Source organism: Oreochromis aureus, linkage group 22 (genome assembly GCF_013358895.1).
Source record: "Oreochromis aureus strain Israel breed Guangdong linkage group 22, ZZ_aureus, whole genome shotgun sequence".
NCBI lineage: Eukaryota > Metazoa > Chordata > Actinopteri > Cichliformes > Cichlidae > Oreochromis > Oreochromis aureus.
This window is the reverse complement of record NC_052962.1, coordinates 840,799-868,734: the sequence shown is the minus strand read 5'-3', so window position 1 is coordinate 868,734 and position 27,936 is coordinate 840,799. Positions and strand designations below refer to the sequence as shown.

At 43.3% G+C, this 27,936-nt stretch overlaps 1 protein-coding gene across 3 annotated transcripts in view; it reads right to left on the bottom strand.

Moving 5' to 3' along the window:
• Positions 1-6,257: 6,257 nt before the first annotated feature.
• The window catches only part of LOC116322812 (gastrula zinc finger protein XlCGF42.1-like), a 31,978-nt gene continuing 10,299 nt past the window's right edge, over positions 6,258-27,936 (bottom strand). The window contains exons 1-2 of one of the 3 annotated variants that reach the window (XM_031742988.2): positions 16,346-16,523; positions 6,258-9,337 (exon numbers count right to left, since the gene is read on the bottom strand). In XM_031742988.2, coding sequence (XP_031598848.2) covers positions 7,698-9,337; positions 16,346-16,439 — 1,734 coding nt within the window. In that variant the 5' untranslated portion in view covers positions 16,440-16,523 and the 3' untranslated portion in view covers positions 6,258-7,697. Of the gene's footprint in view, positions 9,338-16,345; positions 16,524-19,214; positions 21,019-27,936 lie in introns of those variants that run through there. The other 2 variants (XM_039605774.1, XM_039605775.1) reach the window with 2 other exon arrangements.

Genomic DNA, 27,936 nt, shown 5'->3' with positions numbered 1-27,936 from the left:
AAGGAACTTCAAGGTCTGGAGTAGATGGATGTCACCAAGTTTCTTTTCAGTCCTGTTCCTGTGAACAGTGAAGATGATGAAGAGGAGCCTCAGTGCTCACAGCTTCACCACACCCTGAATGAGGAGGTCAGAGACTCTGTGGGAGACCAGTACCAGGACCGGAACCCAGATCAGTTACCTGCTGATTACAAGACTTCTTCTGATCATGAAATTAGTGAGTTGGGATGTCATGACTTGAAAAGTCTTTCAGCTGCTCAGAGTGTGGGAAGATTTTTGCATATAAGGCCCAGCTGGAGGCCCATTTGCGATGTCACACAAGAGAGAGACCATTCCGATGCTCAATTGTAAGAAATGTTTTTCATGGAGCGGACAGAAGAACGTGAAAATCCACACAGGGGAGAAACTCATCAGGTGCTCTGTGTGAATCAAATGTTTTATTGAAAGTGGAAACCTGAAGGTGCACATGAGGATCCACACAGGAGAGAAACCATTCAGCTGTGCCGTTTGTGGTAAAAGACAAATGATTCAGTTGGCTTCATCAGATCAACAACCACGAGTGTGTTAAGGCCATAGAGTTTCAACATAGCCACACTGAGGACAACAGATAATTAGACCCAGAACTAACCAGGAACTCAGACCCATTTATACAGCCAACTATTGACAACAAGACTTTGCACTGCTCTGAGCATAGTGGAGTTCCAGTTATTGGTGTGGGCTGTAACAACTGTAAGAGGTCATTCAGCTGTTCAGAGTGTGGGAAGAGGTTTGAATAAGGGACAGCTCAAGGCCCACATGAGGTCACACATGGGAAAGAGTAAAGGTGCCTGCTTTGTCCAAAAAGGTTTTTGTGGAAAAGATGTTTGCAGAATCACATGAGAATTCATAGAGGGGAAAAACCATACTGCTGTACAGCTTGCGGTAAAACTTTCAATGAAAGTGGAAATCTGAAGGTGCACATGAGGATTCACACAGGAGAGAGACCATCCAGCTGCTCTGTGTGTTGGAAAAAATATTACCAAAAGGGAACTCTGACTAAACATCTAGAAGTCCACTGAGAGGAGAAATAATTTGAGTGCTCGTTTAGCTGCAACCTACTTCTGGTCCTTTCAGGCTGTATTTTTGTTCAGAGTAGCTTTGCGTGATTCACAGTCAAAACGAATCCTTTAACCATAAACTGGATCTTCATTCATCCTTTGTCTGGAAGAAGCCTATTAAGACAAAGAAGTGCTTACACTGCGTTGTGCTTTTGGATGAGAGGAATAAGGTTTAAGATTGTGTTTACATGTGTACAATTATCTGAAAAACTAGCAACTGTAGCAACATACTGAAAACCTTTCAATTCATTAGAAATCCCAGTCTTCAATTAATACAATACAAAATACTACACAGAGTGCACTACACAGGTCAACAGGTGTTCAGGATGGGTTTTACATCTTCTAACAACTGCTCACTGTCAGGGCACCACACCTGCTGAATACGTCCACACTCTTTGTTTCTGTCCACCAGTTCAGGGGTTTTGGTGCTGGATATGTGAAGACTTATAAAAGTGTCTGAAATGTAACAGTAGAGAAGAAAAGAGTAGTAGCTTATTTGAAGAGTTTCAGTCAGGTTTCAGAGCTCATCACAGCACAGAAACAGCTTTAGTGAAGGTTACAAATGATCTTCTTATGGCCTCTGACAGTGGACTCATCTCTGTGCTTGTCCTGCTAGACCTCAGTGCAGCGTTCGATACTGTTGACCATAATATCCTATTAGAGCGATTAGAACATGCTGTAGGTATTACAGGTACTGCACTGCAGTGGTTTGTAACATATCTATCTAATAGACTCCAGTTTGTACATGTAAATGGAGAGTCCTCTTCACACACTGAGGTCAATTATGGAGTTCCACAGGGTTCAGTGCTAGGACCAATTCTGTTTACATTATACATGCTTCCCTTAGGCAGCATCATTAGAAGACATAGCATAAATTTTCACTGCTATGCAGATGACACCCAGCTCTATCTATCCATGAAGCCAGGTAACACACACCAATTAGTTAAACTGCAGGAATGTCTTAAAGACATAAAGACCTGGATGGCCGCTAACTTTCTGCTTCTTAATTCAGATCAAACTGAGGTTATTGTACTCGGCCCTGAAAATCTTAGAAATATGGTATCTAAGCAGATTCTTACTCTGGATGGCATTACCTTGGCCTCCAGTAATGCTGTGAGGAACCTTGGAGTCATTTTTGACCAGGACATGTCCTTCAATGCACATATTAAACAAATATGTAAGACTGCTTTCTTCCATTTGTGCAACATCTCTAAAATTAGAAATATCCTGTCTCAGAGTGACGCTGAAAAACTAGTTCATGCATTTGTTACTTCCAGGCTGGACTACTGTAATTCTTTATTATCAGGATGTCCTAAAAACTCCCTGAAAAGTCTTCAGTTAATCCAAAATGCTGCAGCAAGAGTCCTGACAGGGACTAGAAAGAGAGAGCAGATTTCTCCTGTTTTGCCTTCCCTTCATTGGCTTCCTGTTAAATCCAGAATTGAATTCAAAATCCTGCTCCTCACATACAAGGTCTTAAATAATCAGGCCCCATCTTATCTTAATGACCTTGTAGTACCATATCACCCTATTAGAGCACTTCGCTCTCACACTGCAGGCTTACTTGTTGTTCCTAGAGTATTTAAAAGTAGAATGGGAGGCAGAGCCTTCAGTTTTCAGGCCCCTCTTCTGTGGAACCAGCTTCCAGTTTGGATTCAGGAGACAGACACTATCTCTACTTTCAAGGTTAGGCTTCAAACTTTCCTTTTTGCTAAAGCATATAGTTAGGGCTGGACCAGGTGACCCTGAATCCTCCCTTAGTGATGCTGCAATAGGTGTAGGCTGCTGGGGCATTCCCATGATGCACTGGGTGTTTCTTCTTCACTCACTATGTGTTAATAGACCTCTCTGCACTGAATCATCCTTGTTATTAATCTCTGTCTCTCCTCCACAGCATGTCTTTATCCTGTCTTCCTTCTCTCACCCCAACCGGTCGCAGCAGAGGCCCCGCCCCTCCCTGAGCCTGGTTCTGCCGGAGGTTTCTTCCTGTTAAAAGGGAGTTTTTCCTTCCCACTGTCGCCAAAGTGCTTGCTCATAGGGGGTCATATGATTGTTGGGTTTTTCTCTGTATGTATTATTGTAGTGTCTACCTTACGATATAAAGCACCTTGAGGCGACTGTTGTTGTGATTTGGCGCTGTGTAAATAAAACTGAATTGAACAGATCAGTTCATCATTCTACAATGAGAAAGATTATTCATGGTCTGTGTATTCAACCTCACCTGTGGTGCCGGTGCCCACCTCTCAATTTTAAATGCATGTAGACATTGAGGGTCCTCGGGAGGGGCTGTACTGACACCTACTGCTCTCTGGCAGAAAGCACTATGCCCTGCCGTGTTTTAAATACACTTTAGTACAACATGCAGCAACACTACACGTGAGTGGGAGGAGGTAGGTATGGGGTCTTCACACACCCCTGTTCTCTGTTAGCCATCGGGGCGGAGGGGCTGTGCGGATGTGTTGGCCGTCCGATTGGGGCCTGGGATGCGGGGCCTCCCTGCTGCTGCCGGGCCGGGGGCGGTCTGCTTGTCTTCACCCTGGGGGGAAAGGGTCACATCTCCTGGGTCTGGGTGCAATTTCCTCCTCAGGGGGTGAGGGTACCTGGACCTGGGGTATAGAGTATGTTTGGGGAGTGTGATTGTCAGGAGTTTTCCTGCAGTGCAACTCAGGTCGGAATAAATGACACTCAGACAGGTCAACGTGTACACGGGTGAGACTCAACGGAGACTTACACCCTGGAACAGTTGTCAGGCTTTATTTATACCCCAAGCATATTCGTGTAGCATGTACAGGAAGAGATAAAATAGAACTGTGCTGCATGCAGGCTTCCTGTTGAACAGAGCGTAACTTCTCTATTTAAACTGAACACTGAAAGAGCAAACACATCTAGATGAAATGTACTTTTAAGCATAACATAATAAAATTCCTAAAGTCCTATCCCTTAACAGTGATTGTGTGTACAGTGTCCATTGGTGTCTGTCTTTTCGTTGGGTGAGTGCTGAGTATTAGTGTGCATGAGGGTGGAAATGCACGTTTGTGTCTATATGTCAGGTCGGGTCTTAGACTCCACCTCTCTGGGAACATCTCAGGCCCTCCAAAGTATGGAGGCCTATCTCCCCTCACCACACTTCCAGCCAGTGGCTGATGCCCTCAGGCGTCGGTGCGTTGGTGGTTCTTGATGTCCGGGTTTGGCACGGATGCCCCTCGGGTGGTCCACCTTGGGCTGTCGCACTCTGGGGCCTCTGGATGTCTGGGGCCTGGATCTCCTCTCCTCGCTGTGGCTCCCCATACCCTCTAGCAGATCATTACGTGGAGAAACCTTTTGAATACAAGTGTGCTGATCCACACAGGTGTGCACACAGGTGTACACACGGGTGTTTTTGGCATCTTCTTCCTGTCATATGATGGCATTTGTCTCCTGCCCATCGGGACCCCCCAACATGAACTTGACTGAGAACAATTTAATGCTCATCCTCCATCTTACCTCTGCTAATCATGTCCTTAGTCCAACCACAGCTCTGCAGCTCACCACCAGGTAGCGCATCATGATAGAAATGTTTGGCCCTGTTAGGAGAGGCTATTTTGTAGTAACATGAGACCAACAGCAGCATTGAACATGGCGCACCACGGAGTGAAAACATTTCAGCCACTAATTTTAGCTGCCATCCTTGACAGCTTCAGAGGTAATAAAAAATAAGAATTATGACTATTTTTTAATTGACTTGAGCACTCTGAAGGACCACAAAGAAGAGCTGGATAGTGTGCAGTATTTCATTGAGAAGTGTTTTCAGTGCAACATTATAGGAAAACCAAACAAAAAATAGTCACTCCTAAGATTCCCCAGGGCCTGCCTCACCACAGACCAGTGGCGTGGTGGATATTTTGGAGTCGATAGACAAAAGTTTCCAGCTGGCCCTCCTGGAAATCCTGCATAAAGATTATCAGGAGCTGCACGAGTCAGTGGAGTTCAGTCAGCAGCTGGTGGAAACACTCGCTGACGAAAATGCTGCCGACAGAGAGTCAGTGAAATCCCTCACCGAGTGAATGACCTGACAAAAAATAAATAAAAATCAAAGAAACTGTTATTGAGCTCCAGGGCCACAGCATGAGGGACAACGTGGGGTTCTCAGGAATACCAGAGAAGGCAGAAGAGGATCCAGAAACAACATTGAGACATTTTATCCAGTCTCACCTGAAACTCCCGGAGGACGTGGTAAAAAACATCACTTTTCATCATGCTCACGGTTTGGAAGGTAAACAACCAGATGGGCGCAGACCCAGACAATCGTGGCCAAATTCAAAGATTTTAAACAAGAGCTGGTGAAGATCTGCGACCGGGAGCTGAGAGAAACGGACTTCAGTGTGAACAACCAGTTTCCTAAAGAGATCCTGGAGGGACAGAAGCTTCTGTTCCTGATCCGAAAAGAGAACATCCAAGGAGGCTCCTGAGGTGTCTTTGCAGTCAATAAACTGTACGTCAGCGGGCGACCAGAACATCACACCATTGCTGATCTGCATCTACACACATTTTCTTTTTTCACTCTCCTTTCTCATTGATCTAATAGACGTGTCTACATAAAATACGTAAAGCTGGTGGTTTAATCAGCATAACCTGCTTTCTTATTATATTTATTATAATTCTTTTTTTCTTCTTCTTCTTGTTTCTGTTTATTTTAGGTCACTATGGACTGATTCTTTGGTGGCTACACTGTTTCATTCCCATCGTCTCTTTTGATGTCTTTTCTCTTCTCTTTCTGCACTCAGCATTACGTCTGCTCTGCCTTCAGTGCTGCAATTTACTACATAAACATGCAGGACAGATTAACAGCTACAACCAGAGTTTAAACATGACCACACTGAGGTTTGTCAACTGGAATATACGTGGAGTGGTTCCAGGGAAAAGACTCTTAAAATTACTAACCGATTAAATGACTTACAGGCAGACATTGTCTTTCTACAGAAGACATATATATATCCAAAACATCTGTACAGTCACTTCTACAGTTCCCTCAAACTTACTCAGCCTGTTACAACTCAAAACAAAGAGGCATAGAAAAAATAAATAAATAAAAATAAGCTTCACTGTTAGCAGATCCAAAAGCAAATTTATAACACTTCATTTATTCAAAATCTGGATATATGTAGTTCAAGTATATATGGACCAAATGCTAATTACACCTGCTTTTTTCATACATTCTTCATTTCACTTTCAGATCACTCTGACACCATGCTTGTAACAGTAGAAGAATCAGGCTCAGTACAGCAGTGCATCCAAGGAACTGGCAGTCCCAGACACATGAGCGATCATCTCAGATCTTTGGTGGTCATAAACAGTCACTGTGTGCACATTTATGGATATTTTATATTGATAAGAACAAAATGAAATCACACAACTTACAAATGATCAATTAACCTGACACTTTATTAGCTATATATATCAGCCATTAAAGGGATGTTGTCAAAGTTCGGCTTCATGTGAGCCACACAATCAAGAAGTGTGCAGTCAGTAAAGGTTTTAGACTCAGAATTTTAAATGTATAAATACACATATTCACAAACTGCAAATGTTTCTGCAAGGAAGGAAATTCAGGAGTCAGGCGGTTTCAAGAGTAAATATTTCAAAAGCAGCATCATTCCATGAAAAATCAGTCAGTGCACAACTTCCTTCAGCAGCAGACTTTCTTCCACATGGATGGATGAACATGAATGAGCAGCAGCAGCAGCCCCCCTCTAAACTGACGAGAGGTTCAACATTTAGCCCGAGTCCTCTGGGATCCAGAACCTTCAAACAGTCATAAATCCTTATTCAGTACCTAAAGCTGCTTGACTGATGTGGTCTGTCCAATCTGTTACACAGAACGTGATTTCACAGAAAGAGTCAGCTTCATAGGGTTAAAAACTTCCTATATCAGAAACTTATTTTGACACAGAAGGAACCAAGATCACCCTGGTATGAAAAGAGGACTGATTCATCACACTGATGCTGAACTGTGTGATGACTCATCCCGACAAACAGAAACAGATTCGGTCTATAGTCTGTGATTCCTGCAGTGTCACAGAGTGAAGACCAAATACTTGGTCTGTAAGTGAAAATAGTCATAGTATGAAAGTAACGTCATTTAACATAGTGTCATTAAATATACTAAACTCCTGCAGAAGAAAGATGAGCTGATTCTGAGGGGGTCAGGTGTGACTCATCCAAACTGCAGCATTTTAAACAGGTTTGTTTTTCTTTGATTAAGACAATGATATAATTTTGATGCAATATTTGATAAAACAAAGGGATTTAAAAAGTGAGGCAGATTGTTTTCATGTATGCTCGGCCACAAACATTTAAATCAACATACTCGCTTCCTTGGACAAATTTATTCTACAAGTTCATTATGAATATATTGCACATCCCAGAGTCTTTTTGTTGCTGTCAGGACGCAGCATTTAAACCTTATGCAGGAAGATTTAGGCTTAATGCATTTATATTTTGAATATAAATTATAAAAATGTGTGCAACACTCAAAAACATACAATGAATCACTAAAGCTTTAATATTCAGTGCCTTATGAATATAAATCTGTGGATGTGATCAGAGCTGATAAAGCGTCTGAGCTTAAACACAGGTGTGGTTTTTAATAAGTAACTTCTTATTGAATCCTTTACCACAGATGCTGCACTTATAGAGTTTCTCCCCTGTGTGAATTGTCATGTGTTCAGTCAGATGGACGTTTTGTTTAAAACTCTTTCCACAAACTGAACAACCAAATGGTTTCTCTCCTGTGTGAATTCTCATGTGTGTCTTCAAATTGCCCTTGAGGCTGAATATTTTACCGCACTCAGTGCAGCTGAAGGACTCCTTTGGAGGAACTGTCTTCTCACTTTGGTTCTGGCGGAGCTGTGATGGCTCGCCCACACACCTGTGGGTTTTGAGCTGTGTATACCAGGTGAACCTTTTGTCACAAGCGCTGCAGCTGAACCGTTTCTCCTCTGTGTGGACAGACATGTGCAGCGTCATACGTCTTTTGTGTGCAAATCTTTTATCACAAAAAGGGCAGGTGAAGGGTTTCTCTCCCGTGTGAATTCTCATGTGAAGCTGCAGTGTTCCTTTCTGGCTAAAACTCTTCCCGCAGAACGAACATTCAAAAGGTTTCTCTCCTGTGTGGATTCTCATGTGTGCCAAGATGTTCCCGCTACAGCTGAAACGTTTCTCACAGACTGAGCAGCTGAATGGTTTCTCTCCAGTGTGCGTTCTCATGTGGCTGATCAGGTGGTCTCTACGGCAAAATGTCCGTCCACACTCAGCGCAGCTAAATGCCTCCTTATCAGTACTTCTTATCTCACTCAGAGAGACACCGTCACTCCTCAGAGAGTTTAAATGGGGCTGAGATTCTCCCGGTTGCTTCAAAACTTCATGGTTGGCTTCAGTCTCAGGTTCTGGTGCTTTAACATCACTTCCTGGTTGTAAGGATGTGTCTGGATGTAAGCTCCTGCCAGGTTTTAACCTCACGTGAATGCCACTGCTGACCATGTTGCTGACCATGTTGCTAACCTTGCTGCGACCTTTTTTCAGTCCTGTGTGGATTTTCATGTGCCTGCTCACGTCACCACTATACCTGAAACTTTTCTTACAGATGGAGCAGCTGAAAGGTTTCTCTCCTGTGTGAAGTCTCATGTGGCTGATGGAGTTTCCTTTCTGAGAAAATCTTTTGCCACAAAAAGAGCAACTAAAGGGTTTCTCTCCAGTGTGAATTCTCATGTGTGCTTTGAGGTGTGGCTTCCTGCCGAACCTCTGACCACATTCGGAGCAGCTGAATGATCGCTCAATGTTACAGTTAATGTCAATAATAGTGAAGTTGTGGTTTTTCGGGCATTTTTGACCTGACTGAGGTTCCCTGTTCTGCTCCCAGTCACCGTCACTCACCTCGGTCTCAGAAGAGTCTGAAGCTTTGTCAGTACCTGGCTCTGAATGGCTCTCTGGGTCTGAGTTCCTGGCTTCTGTTTTCACTCCAGTCTGATGGCGATGAAGCTGAGAGGATTCTGGTTTCTCCTCAGCATCATCTTCATTTTTCACAGGACTGAATGTTAATATGGTGACACAGGCCTCCTGCGGACCTTGAAGCTGATCTGCATCCTGGCTGCTCCAGACTTCCTCCTGCTCCTCTTTGATGTGTGGGTGCTCTGAGTCCAGGAGGGGGCTCCACTGTTGCTGCTCTTCTTCACCAACAATCACTTTGCGGACATCTGACGGTAAAACTGAAACACAGATAGGACAGATGCTAACAGCTTGTTAACTGAGTTCTAACATGATGTTTTAAATTAATCTTTACAGGCCTATAGCAGCGAGGATCTGTGCTACAACCTGACAAACTGTTCCTGTATAACAGAAAGAAGAGGCGTACTGGAAATGTCCGGTATATGATATTAAACTATGCTTTGGTGTGGTTACAAACTCCAATCAATTCATTTTTTTCTATATAGTGTGTGGAATTACAGGGATTATTTTACATAACCATCATCTTTATCATTGCATTAATTATCATTTCATCCAAGCATTTATTGAAGTTGCTGGCATTATGTTATAATTTGTATTACAGGGGTTATCATAATCAAATATTAACATGTTTATTACAGGTGCAGTTACAACCACTTAAATCGTTGAGTTAAATCTATAATCTTAAAAGCTTATATGCTGAGTATATTGTTACAGTAAAATAGTAGCTGAGCAAAGGCCTGAATGTATTCAGCTTCTTGTTGCATTTGAGTTTGCCTAGCAACAGGTGACGGAAGGAGGACAAGTCCATGGGGACCTCAAAGGCCTGAGATCATATTTGGAAGAGGATGCCAGAAAGGGGAACTTCTGTGTCTGCATTTATCTCTTAGAATAGATCATTGTCTGTAGAAGAGGCAAAGAATGTTCTTAAGATGCAAATTATGTGCTTGTAAACGCAAGAGGGGGCGTTATAATACCCTGATGTTATAAAAGCAATCTGAAGTGTATTTTTGAATGGGGATTTACGACTGATGGTTTCCAGTGTACGTCTCCCCACGCTGCGTGTATTCATTAAAATCAATTGTTTGACCGACCTCTTCTGGACCATCATTGTTTTACTCTCGTCCTCAATTTCGGACCCATAACATTTGGTGCATTGGCCGGGGTTGAGGGGGGAGACAGTTGGAGGTTGAGACCGAGAGGGTCCGAGGCGCTCTAACGGGCAGACACGAGTCAGTGGTCGAAGTGAGTGGACATAAGCCGGCTTATTCAAAGGTAAGGCACTACCTGTTGAATTATTCCAAATTGTGCCAGATTGGACATGAGAAATTAAAGTCTACTCACTGAAATTACTGGTAAATGTCTGTTTTGATTTTGGTGAAAATCTCATGAGAACTAAAGTATAAGTTGAAGTAAAGATAATGAAACGTTGAAAATAAGTAAAGAGTAAAGAGAATAAGTGTATTTAAAGCAGTTGGACTGCAGAGTGAATTTAGAGTTATAGGTTATTGGCGAAGAGTTTGTGACAGTAAAGTCTCAATTGAATATAAAGCCGGGCTTGGACATCAATAACATTGCTTGTGTAATTTTATGGGGTGTCTCCAAATTACAACAACAGTTGCCTCAAGGTGCTTAATACTGTAAGGTACAATACAATAATACTCAGTAGACAACTGTCTCAGATAAATAAGGAGTCAAACTGTTGCTTGGATACTACTGGCTTTTCTCAAGAACAGATTTTAAATCTGCTGATTATTGATGTTTTTGTGCTTTAAAGAACAGTTTTCATATATACATCTTTGTTTGGAAGGAAGATATCTGCAAACAGGACAGCACTATTTTATAGGTTATTAGTCAGAAGTTATGTGAAAGTAGGCAAAATGCTTAGACGGATCTGAAGGCATCCACACAGGAAGTGACCAGCAGGACGAAGCAATCAGTGAAATGAAATTAAAACCAGCGATTTCTGGCGACAAAATAATGGTTAGTGACTGAAAGTGAGCCGGTCTCAGGCTGAGATAATGTGAGTTCTGGTGTGAGTAATTAAAGAAGCTACCAATAATACTGACTGACAGTCCAAATCTTACTCTTTCCCTTAGAATGTTCCAGCCCAGTTGTTCTCTGAGGTTTGAGGACTCTGAGAACATCTGGAGCCCGAGCAGGAGAGGCACAGGAGGCAGTGCATGGCTCTGAGTAGTCATGGACGAAGCGAGGCTTTGTGAAACACCCAAACACTTGGGCTGGAATTCTATCGAGCCACAGAGTGACATCTGCTGGCCAATTTGACCATCGCCACATCTTAATAATACTTTTCTGTGAAACAGTGATGCAGGCAAACCCTGCACAGTTCCAAACAAAGCTAGTTATTACACCAGACTGTGGATAACCATCAGCCAAAACAAGGACAGAAAAATAAAGACAGCAATCTGTGACTCAGGATGACTTTGCTTCAGCAAAATTCTCCATCTGTTAACATTTGTGTTTCTCACCATTGATAATCACAGGGTTACAGCTGCTTTTGGGCTCAGTTGGCTCCGAGACTTTGGATGTATTTGCTTGACTTTGAAGTTTTCTGGGAGTTAACATCTAACTTAACATCTCATTTTCTGACCAATCACAAAAGACTATTTAACATACATCTTTAAATCGCTTAGCCCGTAGCGCGGAGGGCTACGGGCTAAGCTAAAGCTAACACCACACCGGTTGCCTTTACCCAGTATTTTCCTCGCCAATGTCCGTTCTCTGGCAAACAAAATGGATGAGATACGGCTCTCCATCACTAACAACAGACGGATTATGGACTCAAATGTCATGTTTTTCACCGAAACATGGTTGAACAACAGCTGCCCGGACAATGCTATCGAGTTAGCAGGACGCCACACACACTGAGCCGACAGGCTAGCAGATGACTCCGGCAAGACCAGAGGTGGAGGTTTGTGCATTTATATTAACAATGCTTGGTGCATGAACTCCACTACTACTGAGAGTCACTGCTCACCTAATGCGGAGTTTTTAATGGTCAAATGCAGACCTTATTATCTCCCCAGAGAACTCACTTCTATCATACTCACTGCAGTATATATCCCCCCCGACGCTAATGCTAGATTGGCCATGAAAGAACTTTCTGCAGCCATTAACAAACACCAGAATAAACACCCCGAGGCTGCTTTTATTGTTGCTGGCGACTTCAACCACACCAACTTAAAGACAGTCCTCCCCAGATTCCACCAACATGTCTCCTGCCACACCAGAGGAGACAAGACTTTAGACCATGTTTATTCCAACTTGGCTGGAGCCTACAAAGCAACACCCCTCCCCCACATTGAACAATCGGACCATCTCTCCCTGTTCCTCACACCTAGGTATTCACCACTCATCCAACGTGTGAAACCTGCTGTGAGGACAATTAAAGTGTGGCCAGAGGGGACAGATGCAGTGCTCCAGGACAGATTTAAAAACACAGACTGGAATATGTTCACCCACACAGACCTGGACCAGTACGCCTCATCTGTACTGGATTACATCTCCAAAACCACAGACAGTGTCACCACCCAGAAACGGATCACCATGTACCCCAACCAGAAGGCTTGGATGAACTGGGATGTTCATCTCCTCCTGAAGGCCCGCAACACCGCCTTTAGGTCAGGAGATGCACACGCCTACAGTACAGCCAGGGCTAATCTAAAGAAGGGCATCAAAAAAGCCAAACACTATTACAAAAAGAAGGTAGAAGAACACTTCTCCAACTCCAACCCCCGACGCATGTGGCAAGGACTCCAGACCATTACAGACTACAGGACCACCAAACCCTCCCCCACATCCTCTGATGCCTCCTTCCTCAACGAGCTCAACAACTTTTATGCTCGTTTTGAGCGAGGGAACCCCACAACCACAACCAAAACAGACGCGACTCCAGACCACCAACCTCTGACTCTCTCCCCCACCGATGTAGGAGCGGTGCACAACTCATCAGGAAACTGACAGACCTGGGCATCAGTTCCCTCATCTGCAAATGGTTACTGGACTTCCTGACCAACCGCCCCCAACATGTCCGGCTGGATAACCGCTGCTCATCTACAATCACAATGAACACCGGTGTACCACAAGGCTGTGTGATGAGCCCTTTCCTCTACTCCCTCTTCACCCATGACTGCAGACCTGCTGATGGTTCCAGCACCATCATTAAGTTTGCAGATGACACCACGGTGATTGGCCTCATCAGTGACAACGATGAGACCGCCTACAGGGAGGAGGTGGATCGTCTGGCTGAGTGGTGCGACACAAACAACTTGCTGCTTAACACCGAGAAGACCAAGGAGCTCATCGTGGACTACAGGAGAAATGCTGACCCACATCCACCCATCCACATTAAGGGGACGGCTGTGGAGCGTGTGAACAGCTTCAAGTTCCTGGGAGTCCACATCTCCGAGGATCACATCTTGACGACCAACTGCTCCAAGCTGGTCAAGAAGGCTCACCAGCGCCTCATCTTCTTGAGGACTCTGAGGAAGAACCACCTGTCCTCAGACATCCTGGTGAACTTCTATCGCTGCACCATCGAGAGCATCCTGACCAACTGTATAACAGTCTGGTACGGGAACTGCTCTGCCTCGGACCGGAAGGCGTTGCAGAGGGTCATGAAAACTGCCCAACGCATCGCCGGAGCACCACTTCCTGCCATAAAGGACATCTACAGGAAGCGGTGTCTGAAAAGGGCTGGGAAAATCATCAAAGACCCCAGTCACCCATCACATGGACTCTTCACCCTCCTGCCCTCTGGGAGGCGCTACAGGAGCCTCCGGACTAAGACCACCAGGTACCGGAACAGCTTCTTCCCCACAGCTGTCAGACTCCTGAACTCTGCCTCCTGACATCTGACCCACGTTAAACTCATGGACTGAACATACACACACACACAACCACTAGCACTTTATCACTATCACAATTATCCACATATCTCACTTATCTTAACTGCACTACTGTATAGTTCTGTGTAAATAATCATTCTGTACATACGATAATTTTTAATCCTACAACTGTTCATAACTTGCATAGTTCACATTTCTGTATAACTGTATATCTCATATTTCTGTATAGTTTTTTATTTCATATTCTGTATAGTTTTTCATATTTATATCCTGTTCATAGCCTGTACATAGCTTGTACTCACTACAGCCTGTACAACTTATAGAATATTCATAACATACTTCATACCGTGTACATTATAACATACCATAATAGACCCATTTCTGTAATATACTTACATATCTATATTATTGCCAATATATATTGTAATATATCTATATCATGGCTAAAGCACTTCTGGATGGATGCAAACTGCATTTCGTTGCCCTGTACCTGTGACATGTGCAATGACAATAAAGTTGAATTCTATTCTAATTCTATTCTAAATCAGCAACCTCTAACCATGAAGAAACGTTCCTGAACTTCACACTGCTCTGGATTTTCCAACATGTAACACTTGCATGATGTTTTACTTAGTGTGAGTGTGGCGTTTTGGTCATAGTGAACCTGCACAACTCTGGTTGTTTTTGAGTTATTCCCAATAAAAGCATCAGTGGGAATAAAGAAAAAGGAAAAAAAAAAACATACTGAGGATGAAGTCACTTAATGCTGCAAATTACATTTTCTGTTGAAAGTAGAAAAAATTTGGGAACATATGAAGGCAAAGCTGTTGTATTTTCTCACTGAAAGCAGAGACGGTTTTTATTGAGATGTTTTCGTGAGTTTCTAGTGCAGCGTGCCACTCTCTCGGTCTGCTGATAGGAGTGTTGGAGCTCACCCACCAGCCTCTGTCTTTCTCACTTTCTCTAATCTATAAGCTAGTAATCATTCAAATAAGATATTTATATATTATGATATATAAATTACATATCACGTATAATTAATTGAAGTTGTAGTATAAAAAAAATATTAATTCAGTAATTCAGAAGTCCAAACCATGGCGATGCTGTCCACAGCACAGAAAGAGTCAACTAACAACAGTCAACAACTAAAGTGTGCAGTTTACTTTGTGTGCACTGAAATGGAGTCGAGTCAACCAGCACCACCTGTGTCACAGCCTACAGCCACATTAACTTGTTACAATCATCTGCACCACGTTTTTATTCCTGTTTCATGGACAATACATTTGTAACTTCCAGCGTTTTCTGTTCTTGCGCCTTGCACATAAACCTTAAACTAAATGAAACGGTATTGTGTTCTTACTGTCAGCCTACATCAGTAAGAAATGCCTGATTAGGAGTGGTGATTTCTAGAACTTTGTGTATATAGTTTGGCATTTGTTTATGATGATATAAATTTGTTTTCCAAAACAAAGAAATGTCTTAAACAAATATTACATATTAATAATTGACTAGTGTTGTAACATCACATCCTGTTAGCATATTCTGCATGTGCCTTTTCTCTGGAAATGAACACCTGTCTGGATATTAATTCAAAGTATTTACATGTATATCCTCTTTGTAGCATGCATTTTCAATGACCTTTCCCAGTTATGCCGTGGCTGTGGCGAGAGAAGCTCTGGTGCAGAAACTGATCAGTGGGTAAGATAAACAAATCAATACCTAAGACTGAAGCAGCTTTAATGGGTTACCCCAACATCACCTGGTGAAATGTCACTTTGATGCACCAACAGAAAACATATGGTTCAGGTAACCTGCATACCTTTGCACTTTAAAGACACTGGAGCGCCTGAAGGCCACATGAACACATGCACAGTAATCTGCAGTAACTGCACATTTAAACATGTTCAGTTGCTTCATTCAACAACCTGACTTTAGATGAGTGACTGTGGCAATTTCTCTACTCAACCTGGTGATGAGGCAGGTGCAGATGTGTGTTAATCTGGCCCTGTACTGAATTTTTGGAAATTAAATTACGAATACTGTTAACTTAGAAAGTTTAAGTTTTAAAGCCAACTCAGATCAAAACTCAAAAACACACTTTACACACCACCTTGCACACCTGAGTCACTCGCTTTCTTAAACCACGCTTCGGAGCAGTGTTTCGAAACATCTGAAGCTCCACACACAGAGTCTGCGTGGAGCTTCCCAGCTCTGAGGGGTTAGCCTGCTTCATGGACTTTAACTTTTCCCTGCAGCACCAAACAGCCTCTCATCCAGTAACAAAAGCCTCTGAAGGCGGACAGTCGGACAAAGACATGTTTTCTGTTCGGACTTTTTGACCACTGTTATCTTAGCTGGGCACTAGCTTAGCACGGCGGTTCCGGTAGATAAAACCGAGCAAACCTTCGCCCTGCAGCTTCGGTTCAGGGTTCAGAACCACATCCGGGATTTCACGGTAGCGGTCCATGTCTGCTCCGCTCACAGAACCGCAGAACATCCAGCGGCTGTTTATTTTTTGTTTGATAGACGTGGTTTGCTCAGCTGCAGCATCGTTAAAGGGGGCTAATGTTACAAGAAACACTTCCGGGCGCGACTTTCAAAGTAAAATAATCTTTCGGTTTTTTTTTTTTTTTTGAATGATCATTTTTTCACTTTAGGTTTAAGTAAATGGGAGGATGTAAACGAAAGGAGTTTACATCCTCCCATTTACCATTTACCAAATTTCATTCTTTGTTTTACTATTATTATTATTGTTAGTAGTAGTAGTTGTAGTAGCATTAACAAGTAACTGTCACATATAAGTATATGTGGTAGCTGATACTCAGCTGCATTAACTATGGTGAAAGATTTCCTTTACAGTCCGAGGTGCTCACTAATTAGTGAGCACCTGAAGGCTGACAGGCGAAGAACGTCACAGCTGTTTGGTTTGCAAGTGCAGCTTTTAGTGAGACTGAGTCTTTAAAATTTGAGCAGTAACACAGGAGTGAGCACGAGCTCTGTAGTTTCTGTAAGTGAACATTTACTTTGGTGTTTAAGGTTTATTACTGTGCTTGTTGGACCTTCTCGTTCAGACAAACACCAGGTTAACGCTGCCAGTGTCTGCTCCTTGTTCCTGCTACATGTCATAGAAAAGACTGTATATAAAGAACAGACAGGCACTGTGAGGTCACCCATATGTTTATGAACTGCAGCTTCTGCACTTTGGCTGTTGCCCTCTTTTTCTTGCTTATTATGTTTTTCAGCAGCGCAGCTCTGATACAGGGTTAAATTTGTCTTCTTTCTTCTGACTGCTCTCTGGGTCACACCAGGTCATATTTTACAATGTTATCAGAAACATTTCTACCAACCTGTGATCCTTAGTTTCCATTCTGGTCTGACAGCATGAACACAAACAAGCCTTGTCTTATATCACTTAAAGGATCATCTGATAGTGCTGCAGAATTTAGTTCAATCCTTGTCTTTCTGTTCTTGACTCTCCTTGTCCTCTCCTCCTGTTGTTCTGTTTCTTGGTGCTCGCTCACTGTGTGTTTATGACTGAAGCAGAAGGACTGAACCTCCTGTTTGTTTTGTATAGGTTTATCCTTTTGTTGCTTTGTTGTGGTGTTAGAGTGCCTTGGAATGGAAAATGTCAAAAACGAATAACAAAGGCATTTTAAACCATTTTAATCACATTGGTCAATAATGAATCATACTGTGCAGCACCTCAACATGTCACGTTATACTGCAAACAGACAATGAAGACAAAAAACACTGAAACTAAACCGACATTAAACATGAAAACATGTTACTACAAACGATGTTCATGTAATACTAAAATATGACAAAAACGAACATCAGAAAAACAAACTGAAATGTGTGACTCACTGTGCCGTGCATTATCCACGATGCAATGACTCAAACATTCATTGCAACCACTTTAGTAAAGTTGAAATCTAAAATAAATCATCCGTGCATTTTCTTCCGCTTATCTAAAGTGGGGTTATGGAGCCGACAGCAGGGACGACCCGACCCCCCTCTCACCGCCTCCTCAAACTTATCAGGAGAAACATCGAACCTTTCCCAGCACAGCCGACAGCCGCGATCTCTCCGGCGTGTCCCGAGTCTACACCGGAGTAAATCAATTCCTGTTTTTCTGACTATTACTGGAACACAGTCAACGCGGAAGTGCGGAGCAGCTCCGAGGTAAAAGGAATGCGGCAATAAAGTCAGGTTTAGTAGATGAGTGCTGGTTGTGAGCAACTGAAGGAAAGCTGGACATGTTGTTGTGCAGTTTTGACTATGCGCTCAGAACCACAGCTGTTCAGAGGAAGTATATCATCCCACAGTCAGTATCTGCTGTGGTGCATTTGACCTCGCTGTGGGTTGACCTTCTGAGTTGCTCTGATTGGATGCTCAACATGCACAGAAGCCTGAGACTGCGACTCTGCAGTGAAGACTTTTTTCTCGCACTCTTCACCTTACACCTAGTGCCCTGAGAGGTCAGCGCAAACATGTGCAAACTTTTTCTTCCCTACAAAAATCTAATTAACCACCTGTATTTGCTTATTTTTACATGCCGTTTTTCCTGCACCATAAACATGTTAAGGTACCAGAGTCTGTTGCTTCACTATAGAAGAACCTGTTGTGCTTCCAGATCAGTTACCAGCTCTTGTTTTATGGCTCCTTTCTACATGTAGTAACAGACATGGCTGTTGGAGGTGATTTAAACTGGAAGTCTTTTACCCATGTTTGATAGTGGACAAATATTTACTAAGGTTATTCTAAAACCTCTGATCGTTTTTCCCTTTTGTGCCCTCTCCTGTGTGGACTAGCATCCAGAAAGTTCCGAAATGATGATTCTGTAACTTGACTTCAGTGGTTTTTGTTGTTGACTTTGTGGTTAGTGTGAAAGACTGTTACCTACTGAATGTCCTGATGCATGCTCAATCATCCAGGTAAGGAAATCCTAAAGTTTGATTGTGTTCACCTGGATGTTTTCAGTGGAACAAACATTTCATCATCATCATCAGGTGACTTCTTCAGTCTCAGCTGACTGCAGGTTTCCAACCTTATAAAAACATCTTATATAAACTCGCGCCACTGACTAACACACAATGGGCTGGGAGGTCATGACCACTGATCAATGGCAATGAGTCCCATTCACAGAGAGTTGGGGAATGGCTGCAATCACAGCATTGTAAGATGGTGACAGATGTACCCTTAGGCCCCGTCCTCGATTCAGAGATGGTCTTTCCCTTTTCACGTAAATGGCCTCCTTGACTCCGCGCTCAAACCAGCGTTCCTCCCTGTCCAGGATGTGTACATCCTCATCAGTGAAAGAGTGTCCACTGGCCTGTAGGTGTCAATAGACTGCAGAGTCCTGGCATCTTTACCACACAGGTGTAGATACTGTAGGTGCAGTGAAGGCTTAAATTGTACTCACTGGCACATACCTGACATTCAATGCTAAGATTCAGCGCTGGGACTTGATGAATTCATCAAACATCAAACTTTTGAGTATTACTTTTCAAATTGCATTAATAAACACAGCCATTATGTCAAAAATAAATGATGATCAAAGAAAAGTTTTATGTCCAGCTGAGAATTAATCTGGGCACTCATGTTACAATTAATGAACTCAAATCAAATCTCCAGTCTTTATTTTAAATGACAAAATTATAAATTAGTTTAGTAATGTTTCAATACACGTGGCTCTTGTGGTCCTCCATAGATGATGAGAGTCAAACCTTAAATACTGTCGGGTAGACTCTGCAGACTCTATTCACACCTAAGGGCCAGAGGACACTCTTTCAATGATGATGATGTGCACATCCTGGACAGGGAGGAACAGGTGTAACACTAATATTAAAACAAATATGAATTAATAAATTATTAAAATAAATTTAAATTATGGTCAAATACTTTAACATAACCAGCAGGAAAAAGCATTGCTGCAGATGCTAACAACATCAGGATGTTTTCGTTACTTATGAACTTCTTAATTTTGCCTCCAACAAACCCCCAAAAGAAAACCAGAACTGAACATGAATCTTAGCATTTTTAAAAAACACACACTGAAAAGACACTCAACTGAAAAAGAAGAAAATAGTTTCTTCCTTTCTCAAGTTAGTCGTTGACCAATGAAAACGCTCTGAGCATCTATGTAATTTATCAAAGAAACATGAAATCATATTTATGTTTCAAATCAACGTCATAACTCAGCTGCTGCAATCACTAAGTGAAGTGTACAAACACAACTACTTTGTCATTGTGAGGCCGGGGCATTAGCACTCGGTTTCGGGCTGGTTTCGGACTGATACACTTGTGTCTGTTCAGCTGATAATTCCAGGTGAACGTCTTGAGACAGGTACTGCAGCTGAAGTTCTTCTCCCCACTGTGAATTTTCATGTGAGCGTTCAGGGCCGAGCGGCAGCTGAAGGGTTTGCTGCACTCAGAGCAGCTGAACGGTTTCTCTCCCGTGTGAAGCGTCATGTGGTTCGTCAGCGCCGCCTTCTCCATGAAGCATCGGCCGCACTCGGAGCAGCTGAATGGTTTCTGGTCCGTGTGAGTCCAAAGGTGTTTTTTAAGACTTCCGCTCTGAACAAATCTTTTGTCGCACTTCGGACAACCGAACGGTTTCTCTCCTGTGTGGCTCCGTTTATGTCTTAACAGGTGCGCCATGCGCTTAAACGATTTCCCACATTCAGTACAGATGAGCGCTTCTTCGCCCGAGACACATTTCATATCACCTGCGAGCACTTTGCTTTCCTCCGAGCTTGAGCCTGTTGAAGGTTCACTGCTCTCCTCCAGATCTTCTTCATGGACCTCCGTCTCCATGTCCTTATCCTCAGGATCTAAACCTGGATCTGGTGCTGGTCTTCCAGCATCCTCTCCTCCCACAGAGTCTCTGAGCTTCTCAGTCAGGGTGTGATGAAGCTGAGAGGACTGAGGTTTCTCTTCATCCTCTTCGCTCTTTACAGCTACAGGACTGAATGTGAACTTGATGATGTCGACCTCCTCCTGTTCCTCTTTGATGAAAACTCCCTCCTGCTCCTCTTCATCACCAACTATTACCTTCTGGACATCTGGAGGTAAACCTAAAACACAGACAGTAATGCTGACATTACGCAGTGTCACTGAAACCATAAATACTACATGCAGATGATTTGTGACAGCTTGGACTTGTTATTAATCCGCTTGGTAAAACTCAGAGTTCCACTGTATTCACCGTCTGCTTTAACACAGTTTACAGACACAACAGTGGACACAGGAGGGAAGTAAAGGAGACGCCTAAGAAACACTTCCAGTCAGAAGTACAGTGGCACAAATGTGTTTCATACACTGAGCAGACCTGCAGGTTTTATTGTGTTGACTTGTTTTATGTTTCTATGATGTAGTGAAGAACAATCAGAAGCATTTCGTAAGATTCAAAGACCTTTATTGGAAAATAGAGCCAGTATTTACAGTGGTGATTCCTCTTCTCAACTTCAGCTGGATATCAGCTTCTGGACCAAGTCCTGATTGATGGACATTAGGGTTGGGCGATTGGATGAATATCAACAACCGACGACAGGCTGAGCCCATCGGCGTTTTCACAAAGGCGAAAAAAATTTGTATTTGCCCATGAGTAAGTTTGCTAATAATGATGGAGCTAATAGAAGCAGTCAACAGAAATAACAACAATAATAATAATAATAATAATAACAACGCTGTTTTAACAGCACCGTCTTTCATCTGTGAGCAAATGCCCCCTCCTCAGAGTGTGCCCAAACGCTTGTTGATGGAGCTGCAGAAGCTGCTGATAGCCTAGCATGCTCAGCCGGATGGTGGACACGTACATGCTCATGCAAGTTAGTCGTGTTTAAGTACTTTGCTCGGACTATACGTTTGCACAAGCGGTACACCGCTTTGGTTACATCCTTAGGTTTACATCTTTCATCCCAAACTTAACGCTCATAGCACTAAAAAAATATAACGTTAATACGACATCATCACGACTAACGCGATTAACAATTAACCCATCTGAAGCGCAGACTGAGTCAAAATCCCTGAAATGTCTCTGTCAACGCATTTCGGGCAGTTTGTCCAAAGTTTGTTCATGCTGCACTCCAGATGGGTTGAGTGTGTTAAAAATTTTAACCGCATTAACGCTGCATTAATGCTTACAGCCCTAATTTTTTTTTTTAATTAATTGGTCCATCTTTGGACTTCTGTGTTGTAAACGCGCAAATCAGTCCATGCATGATGACATTGCTCCGCCCATCAAAAAGTCTGCACATTAGGGCTGCCATGATTAGTCGACTAGTCACGATTACGTCGACGACTAATTTAATAGTCGACACGTCGTTTGAAGCTTTGTAAGATCCCAAAAGACGCAGGAATAAGTAGTAGGATTTAAGAGTGTAATAACGGACTGAAACAGAAGATGGCAGCACTGCATGTACAAGGATGCCAGCTGCCGTTAAACCCCGAAGAAGAAGAAGAAGAAGAAGAAGCAGTGTCCGGTATCGTAGCTGTGTCCAAATTCAGTAACCGCATCCTGTGCCCGCATTTCTAGGTCGATTACGTTACAGCGACACGACGAAGACTGTCCAAATTCGAAGACTCCGACAAATGCGGCCAACAAATCCGCCCTTCATTTCCCCAGACTTGAAGGATGGGTCGGGTGTATACTTCGTGGTCCAACCCTATCCCAGAATTCATAGCGCAGTCCAGCCAATTCCAGTTGTCAACAATGGCGGCAGCTAGTTAGTTTTAATATTACTCTTATTATTCTTTCTGGGTCACAAAATAAACGTTTAACATATTTTCAGGCGAGAATGTAGCTGTGTAAACTTCAAATTTCTGCTTGGTTTATCAAGACATCACATATTTTCAAAAGCGCTCCGACGTTTTCGGAGACGTCTGTTACCCACCAGCTCGATAGCTAAGCGGGGTTCAAGGCTCACTAGAGCCGGTGAGAACACCGGACTCCCGGCAAATCATTTTCAAACCCGCCGCCATCTTTCGCTACTCAGGTTAAACATGATATATAAGTCACTTAGATAACTTAAAAATGTTATTGTTTGGCTTTTTTTCAGTATTTTATTTGTTCCTGAGTAAATCAGTTTGGCTGAGATTAAAGTTATAGTTTTTACACAGTTGAATAAACGTCAAGCAGACAGCTGATTAAACAGTGTGAGATGCTCAAGAATATACTCCGGTGTCCTGTTATATTTTAGATAGCAAGGAGCAGACAGCTGAGTTTATTAAACTTCACCGAAACAATCAGCAAATTTCATTAAAATTTAATAAACTATCATCTTGTCTTTGTTTTTAGTTAGCACATACCTTAATCACTTAAAGCTGTAAGCTAATGATAGTTTAATAAGAGAAGACGCATGCTGGTGAAATAAGCTGTACGTTTTACGTCCAATGGATGCATGATCTGATTAGTCGACTAATCGCAAAAATAATCGGTGACTAGTTGACTATCAAAATAAGCGTTTGTGGCAGCCCTACCTAAGATGCAGGCAAAGCAGAGTTGTTCCTAAGAGTTTGCGCCTTGGATCCACTGTCAGGGGACACAGAGCAGAGCTGATTCTACGGAGAGCACAAAATCAGCTTCTAAGTGAAAGGATAAGATAGGTCCATTTCACTACAGATGCCCTCCAGAGCAAGATTAGCCAGACTCTGCAGGAACTGAAAACCCTTCTACCCTCTCCTATCTTAGAAGAGGTTTACAAGTCTCACATCTCCTCCACACATCACTCACTCACCTGGACACTAGAAGGGGGAATTATGTTAAAATGCTCTTCATCGACTACAGCTCTGCATTTAATACCATAATCCCCTCCACACTCACCACCAAACTGGAGCACCTGGGACTCAGCTCATCTATGTGTGAGTGGATCTCCAACTTCCTAACTGGCAGACCACAGGCAGTAAGGATGGGCGGACATGTCTCAGCCTCCACCACTCTCAGCACTGGAGCCCCCAGGGGTGTGTTCTGAGCCCCTGCTGTACTCTTTGTACACATATGACTGTGTGGCCACTACCAGCTCCACCACCATCATCAAGTTTGCTGACGACGACACCGTCGTGGTGGGCCTTATCTCTGATAACAACGAGACGGCCTACTTGAAGGAGGTTAGGAATCTGGAGACCTGGTGCCAGAGGAACAACCTCCTTCTAAACGTCAGTAAAACAAAGGAGTTGATAGTGGACTTCAGTACTAAGCAGGAGAGGAACTACCAGACCCCGTCATCAACGAGTGCCCAGTGGAGAGAGTGGACAGCTTCAAATACCTCGGAGTTCACATCACGCAGGACCTGTCATGGTCCTGTCACATCAACACCATAGTGAAAAAGGCCCGACAGCGTCTCTACCACCTCAGGCGCTTGAGAGACTTCCCGACTGCCCTCCAAGGTGCTCAGGAACTTTTACACGTGCACCATAGAGAGCATCCTGACGGGAAACATCTTAACCTGGTTCGGGAACAGCACCATGCAGGACAGACGAGCTCTACAGAGGGTTGTGCGATCAGCTGAGCGCACCATCCGCTCCGAGCTCCCTGACCTGCACTCAATCTACAGCAGGCGGTGCTGGACCAAGGCCAGGAAGATCGTGAAGGACCTCAGCCATCCCAACAACGGACTGTTCTCTCTGTTGAGGTCAGGAAAGCGATTCCGCTCCCTGAAGACCAACACAGAGAGACTGAGGAGGAGCTTCTTCCCGCAGGCGTACGGTCTCTCAATCATCACACCACCACATAGAACGGACCCACATATATGGTTCTTACACACACACACTGGACAGTCTGGACTTTGTTTACACTTAATCACTTTAAGCATATTTGCACTGCACAAGACACCTACAATGTGGTTTGCACAACACTGGACATTATATTTCTCCATTTCCATTTAATACTTGTAAAATGCTGCTGTTATTGTATATATATTTATATTTCTTCATACATTCTTATATATTTCTATACTGTGTATTGTGTATTTTGCTGTACAGTTATTTTATTTTAAACTTTAATTCATATATATTTTATCTTATTCCTTCCCAGCTAAATTTACCCTTCATTCTAATTTGTGTTGTACAGTTATTTTATTTTCAACAAATTCATATATATATTTTATTTTATTCCTTCCTAGTTAAATTTACCCTTTTTAATTTTCATATTTATTTCCTATCTTATTCATAGCCCTTTCTTTTTTCCTTAGGTCACGAGCAGTTGTGTAAGCATTTCACTGCATATCGTACTGTGTATGACTGTGTATGTGACAAATAAAAATTTGAATTTGATTTGAAAGTTTGTGGACAAGGCTCAGCGGGCCCAACAGTCTGAAGGAAAAGAAAGACAACGCAGGAAATTCCACACCTTGCTTTCAAAAACACTCACTCATCAGTCTGAACCTACACAACTCAGAGAAGAACACACACCTGAGGACAGTCAGGAAAAAAATGAGTGAAGAACTTTTCATACCGGAATCTCACTGAACCTGAAAAGAAAGTGTTGGCCAAAGGACTCCATTTTTCTGCAACAGTTGCCCATAGTAGACCTCATCACAGCCACAGAAACCGCCATACGGACTAATAAATTATCACAAACATAAGCAGAGCATATCAGGATGAAAGTTTCAACCACCCTCTCCAGTGCCAAAGTCCCTCCGTCTAACCTCACAATACAAGAAAAGAGGGCCGTCGCTTCCCTGAGCAGAGACCACAACATCACTATATTACCAGCTGATAAGGGAAGGTGCACCGTGGTCCTAAACACAACGGATTACCACACAAAGATCACTACTCTCCTCAGTGACAGCAATACCTACGAAACCTTAAAGCGAGACCCCACAAGCAGCTACAAAAAGAAAGTTATAGCTTGCCTTCATGACCTTGAAAAGGACAAAATCACTGACCGTCCTACATATCATCGCCTATACCCAGGGGATGCCATACCCTGCATTTACAGACTTCCTAAGATCCACAAAGAAGGTGTCCCACTCAGACTCATTGTTAGCAGCATAAACTCAGCCACTTACAACATCTCGAAACACCTTGCTACCATCCTAGCACCACTTGTAGGGGACACCCCACACCACATCAAGAACTCCACCGACTTCACCAACAAGATCCAGAAACTTACCCTGGATCCAGATGAAACCATGGTGTCCTTTGATGTAGTCTCTCTCTTCACTTGCATACCCACCACGGAGGCAGTGGAGACTGTCAGAAAACGACTACAAGAAGACAGCTCCTTGGAAGACAGGACCAACTTCACCCCCGATCAGATCTGCACACTGTTTGACTACATATTTCAAATACAACGAGGGTTTCTACAGACAAAAACATGGCTGTGCCATGGGCTCCCCGGTGTCACCTATTGTAGCCAACCTTTACATGGAGGAAGTGGAAAGAAGGGCTCTTGGCTCTTTTAAAGGGAGAGTACCCAGCCACTTGTACAGATATGTAGACGACACCTGAGTCAAAATCAAAACACACATTAACGCTCACATTAACGCCGTGGATAAAAACATCAAGTTCACCAGGGAAGACACAAAGGATAACTTTTTCCCTTTCCTGGACTGCGCCGTGCACATTGAAGAGAATGGGAACCTCAACATTGAAGTTTACCGGAAGCCCACACACACAGACCAGTACCTCCTCTTTGACTCCCACCACCCTCTGGAACACAAACTTGGAGACATTAGGACGCTACACCACCGGGCAGAACATGTTCCCTCTAAGCCTGAGGGGAAAAGAAGGAACACACACATGTAAAGGAAGCACTTAAAACATGCGGTTATCCTAATTGGGCGAAAATGCACAGAAAAGAAGATCAGACACCATGAGGGAGGAACAGAAAGACAGACGCGACAACATTGTCATCCCCTATGTAGCCGGTGTATCAGAGAAACTCAGGAGAGTTTTCTCCAAAAGTTGAATCTGTTCATCTGGACGTAGCGTTTTGTGGGAGAAACGTTTCGTCACTCATCCAAGTGACTTCTTCAGTCTCAGCTGACTGCAGGTTTCCCCAAACCTTATAAACAGTACATTTGCATAATGACTGAAACCAGCCCACTGAAGGAACAATGGGTTGTGAGGTCAGTTCCTTAATCATAATTATGCAAATTCCCATGACCATTGATCAACAATCACTGACCAAAACCCACTGATCGAAGAACACTGATCAATGGCCATGAGTACCATTCACAGAGAGTTGGGGAATGGCTGCAATCACAGCATTGTAAGATGGTGACAGATGTACCCTTAGGCCCCGTCCTCGATTCAGAGATGGTCTTTCCCTTTTCACGTAAATGGCCTCCTTGACTCTGCGCTCAAACCAGCGTTCTTCCCTGTCCAGGATGTGTACATCCTCATCATTGAAAGAGTGTCCACTGGCCTGTAGGTGTAAATAGACTGCAGAGTCCTGGTCTGATGAGGATGCTCTTCTGTGTTGTGCCATCCGCTTCGCTAGAGGTTGTTTGGTTTCCCCGATGTATAAATCCTGGCAATCCTCCTGGCACTCAACAGCGTACACTATGTTACTCTGTTTGTGTCGGGGGACCCGATCCTTGGGGTGGATCAGTTTTTGGCGCAGCGTATTTTGGGGTTTAAAAGCCACAAACACCCGGTGTTTAGAAAAAATGCGTCTCAACTGTTCCGATACTCCTGACACATATGGGATCACTACAGGTTTTCGCCTGGGCAGCGGTTGTCCTTCTCTCCTGGATCGGCTGGAGCTTTCTTTAGGTGTCTTTCCAGCTTTGACAAAAGTCCAGCTGGGATAACCACATTTACTCAGGGCCTTCTTGATGTGCTGTTCTTCTGCCTCCCTGGCCGCTGTGTCAGTGGGGATGGTGTTCGCTCTGTGTTGTAGCGTCCTGATGACACCCAGTTTGTGCTCCAGTGGATGATGAGAGTCAAACCTTAGATACTGATCCGTATGTGTAGGTTTACGGTACACGTCAGCTTTTAGATGTCCCCCATTACTGATGGAAATCTCACAGTCTAAGAAGGCCAACCTG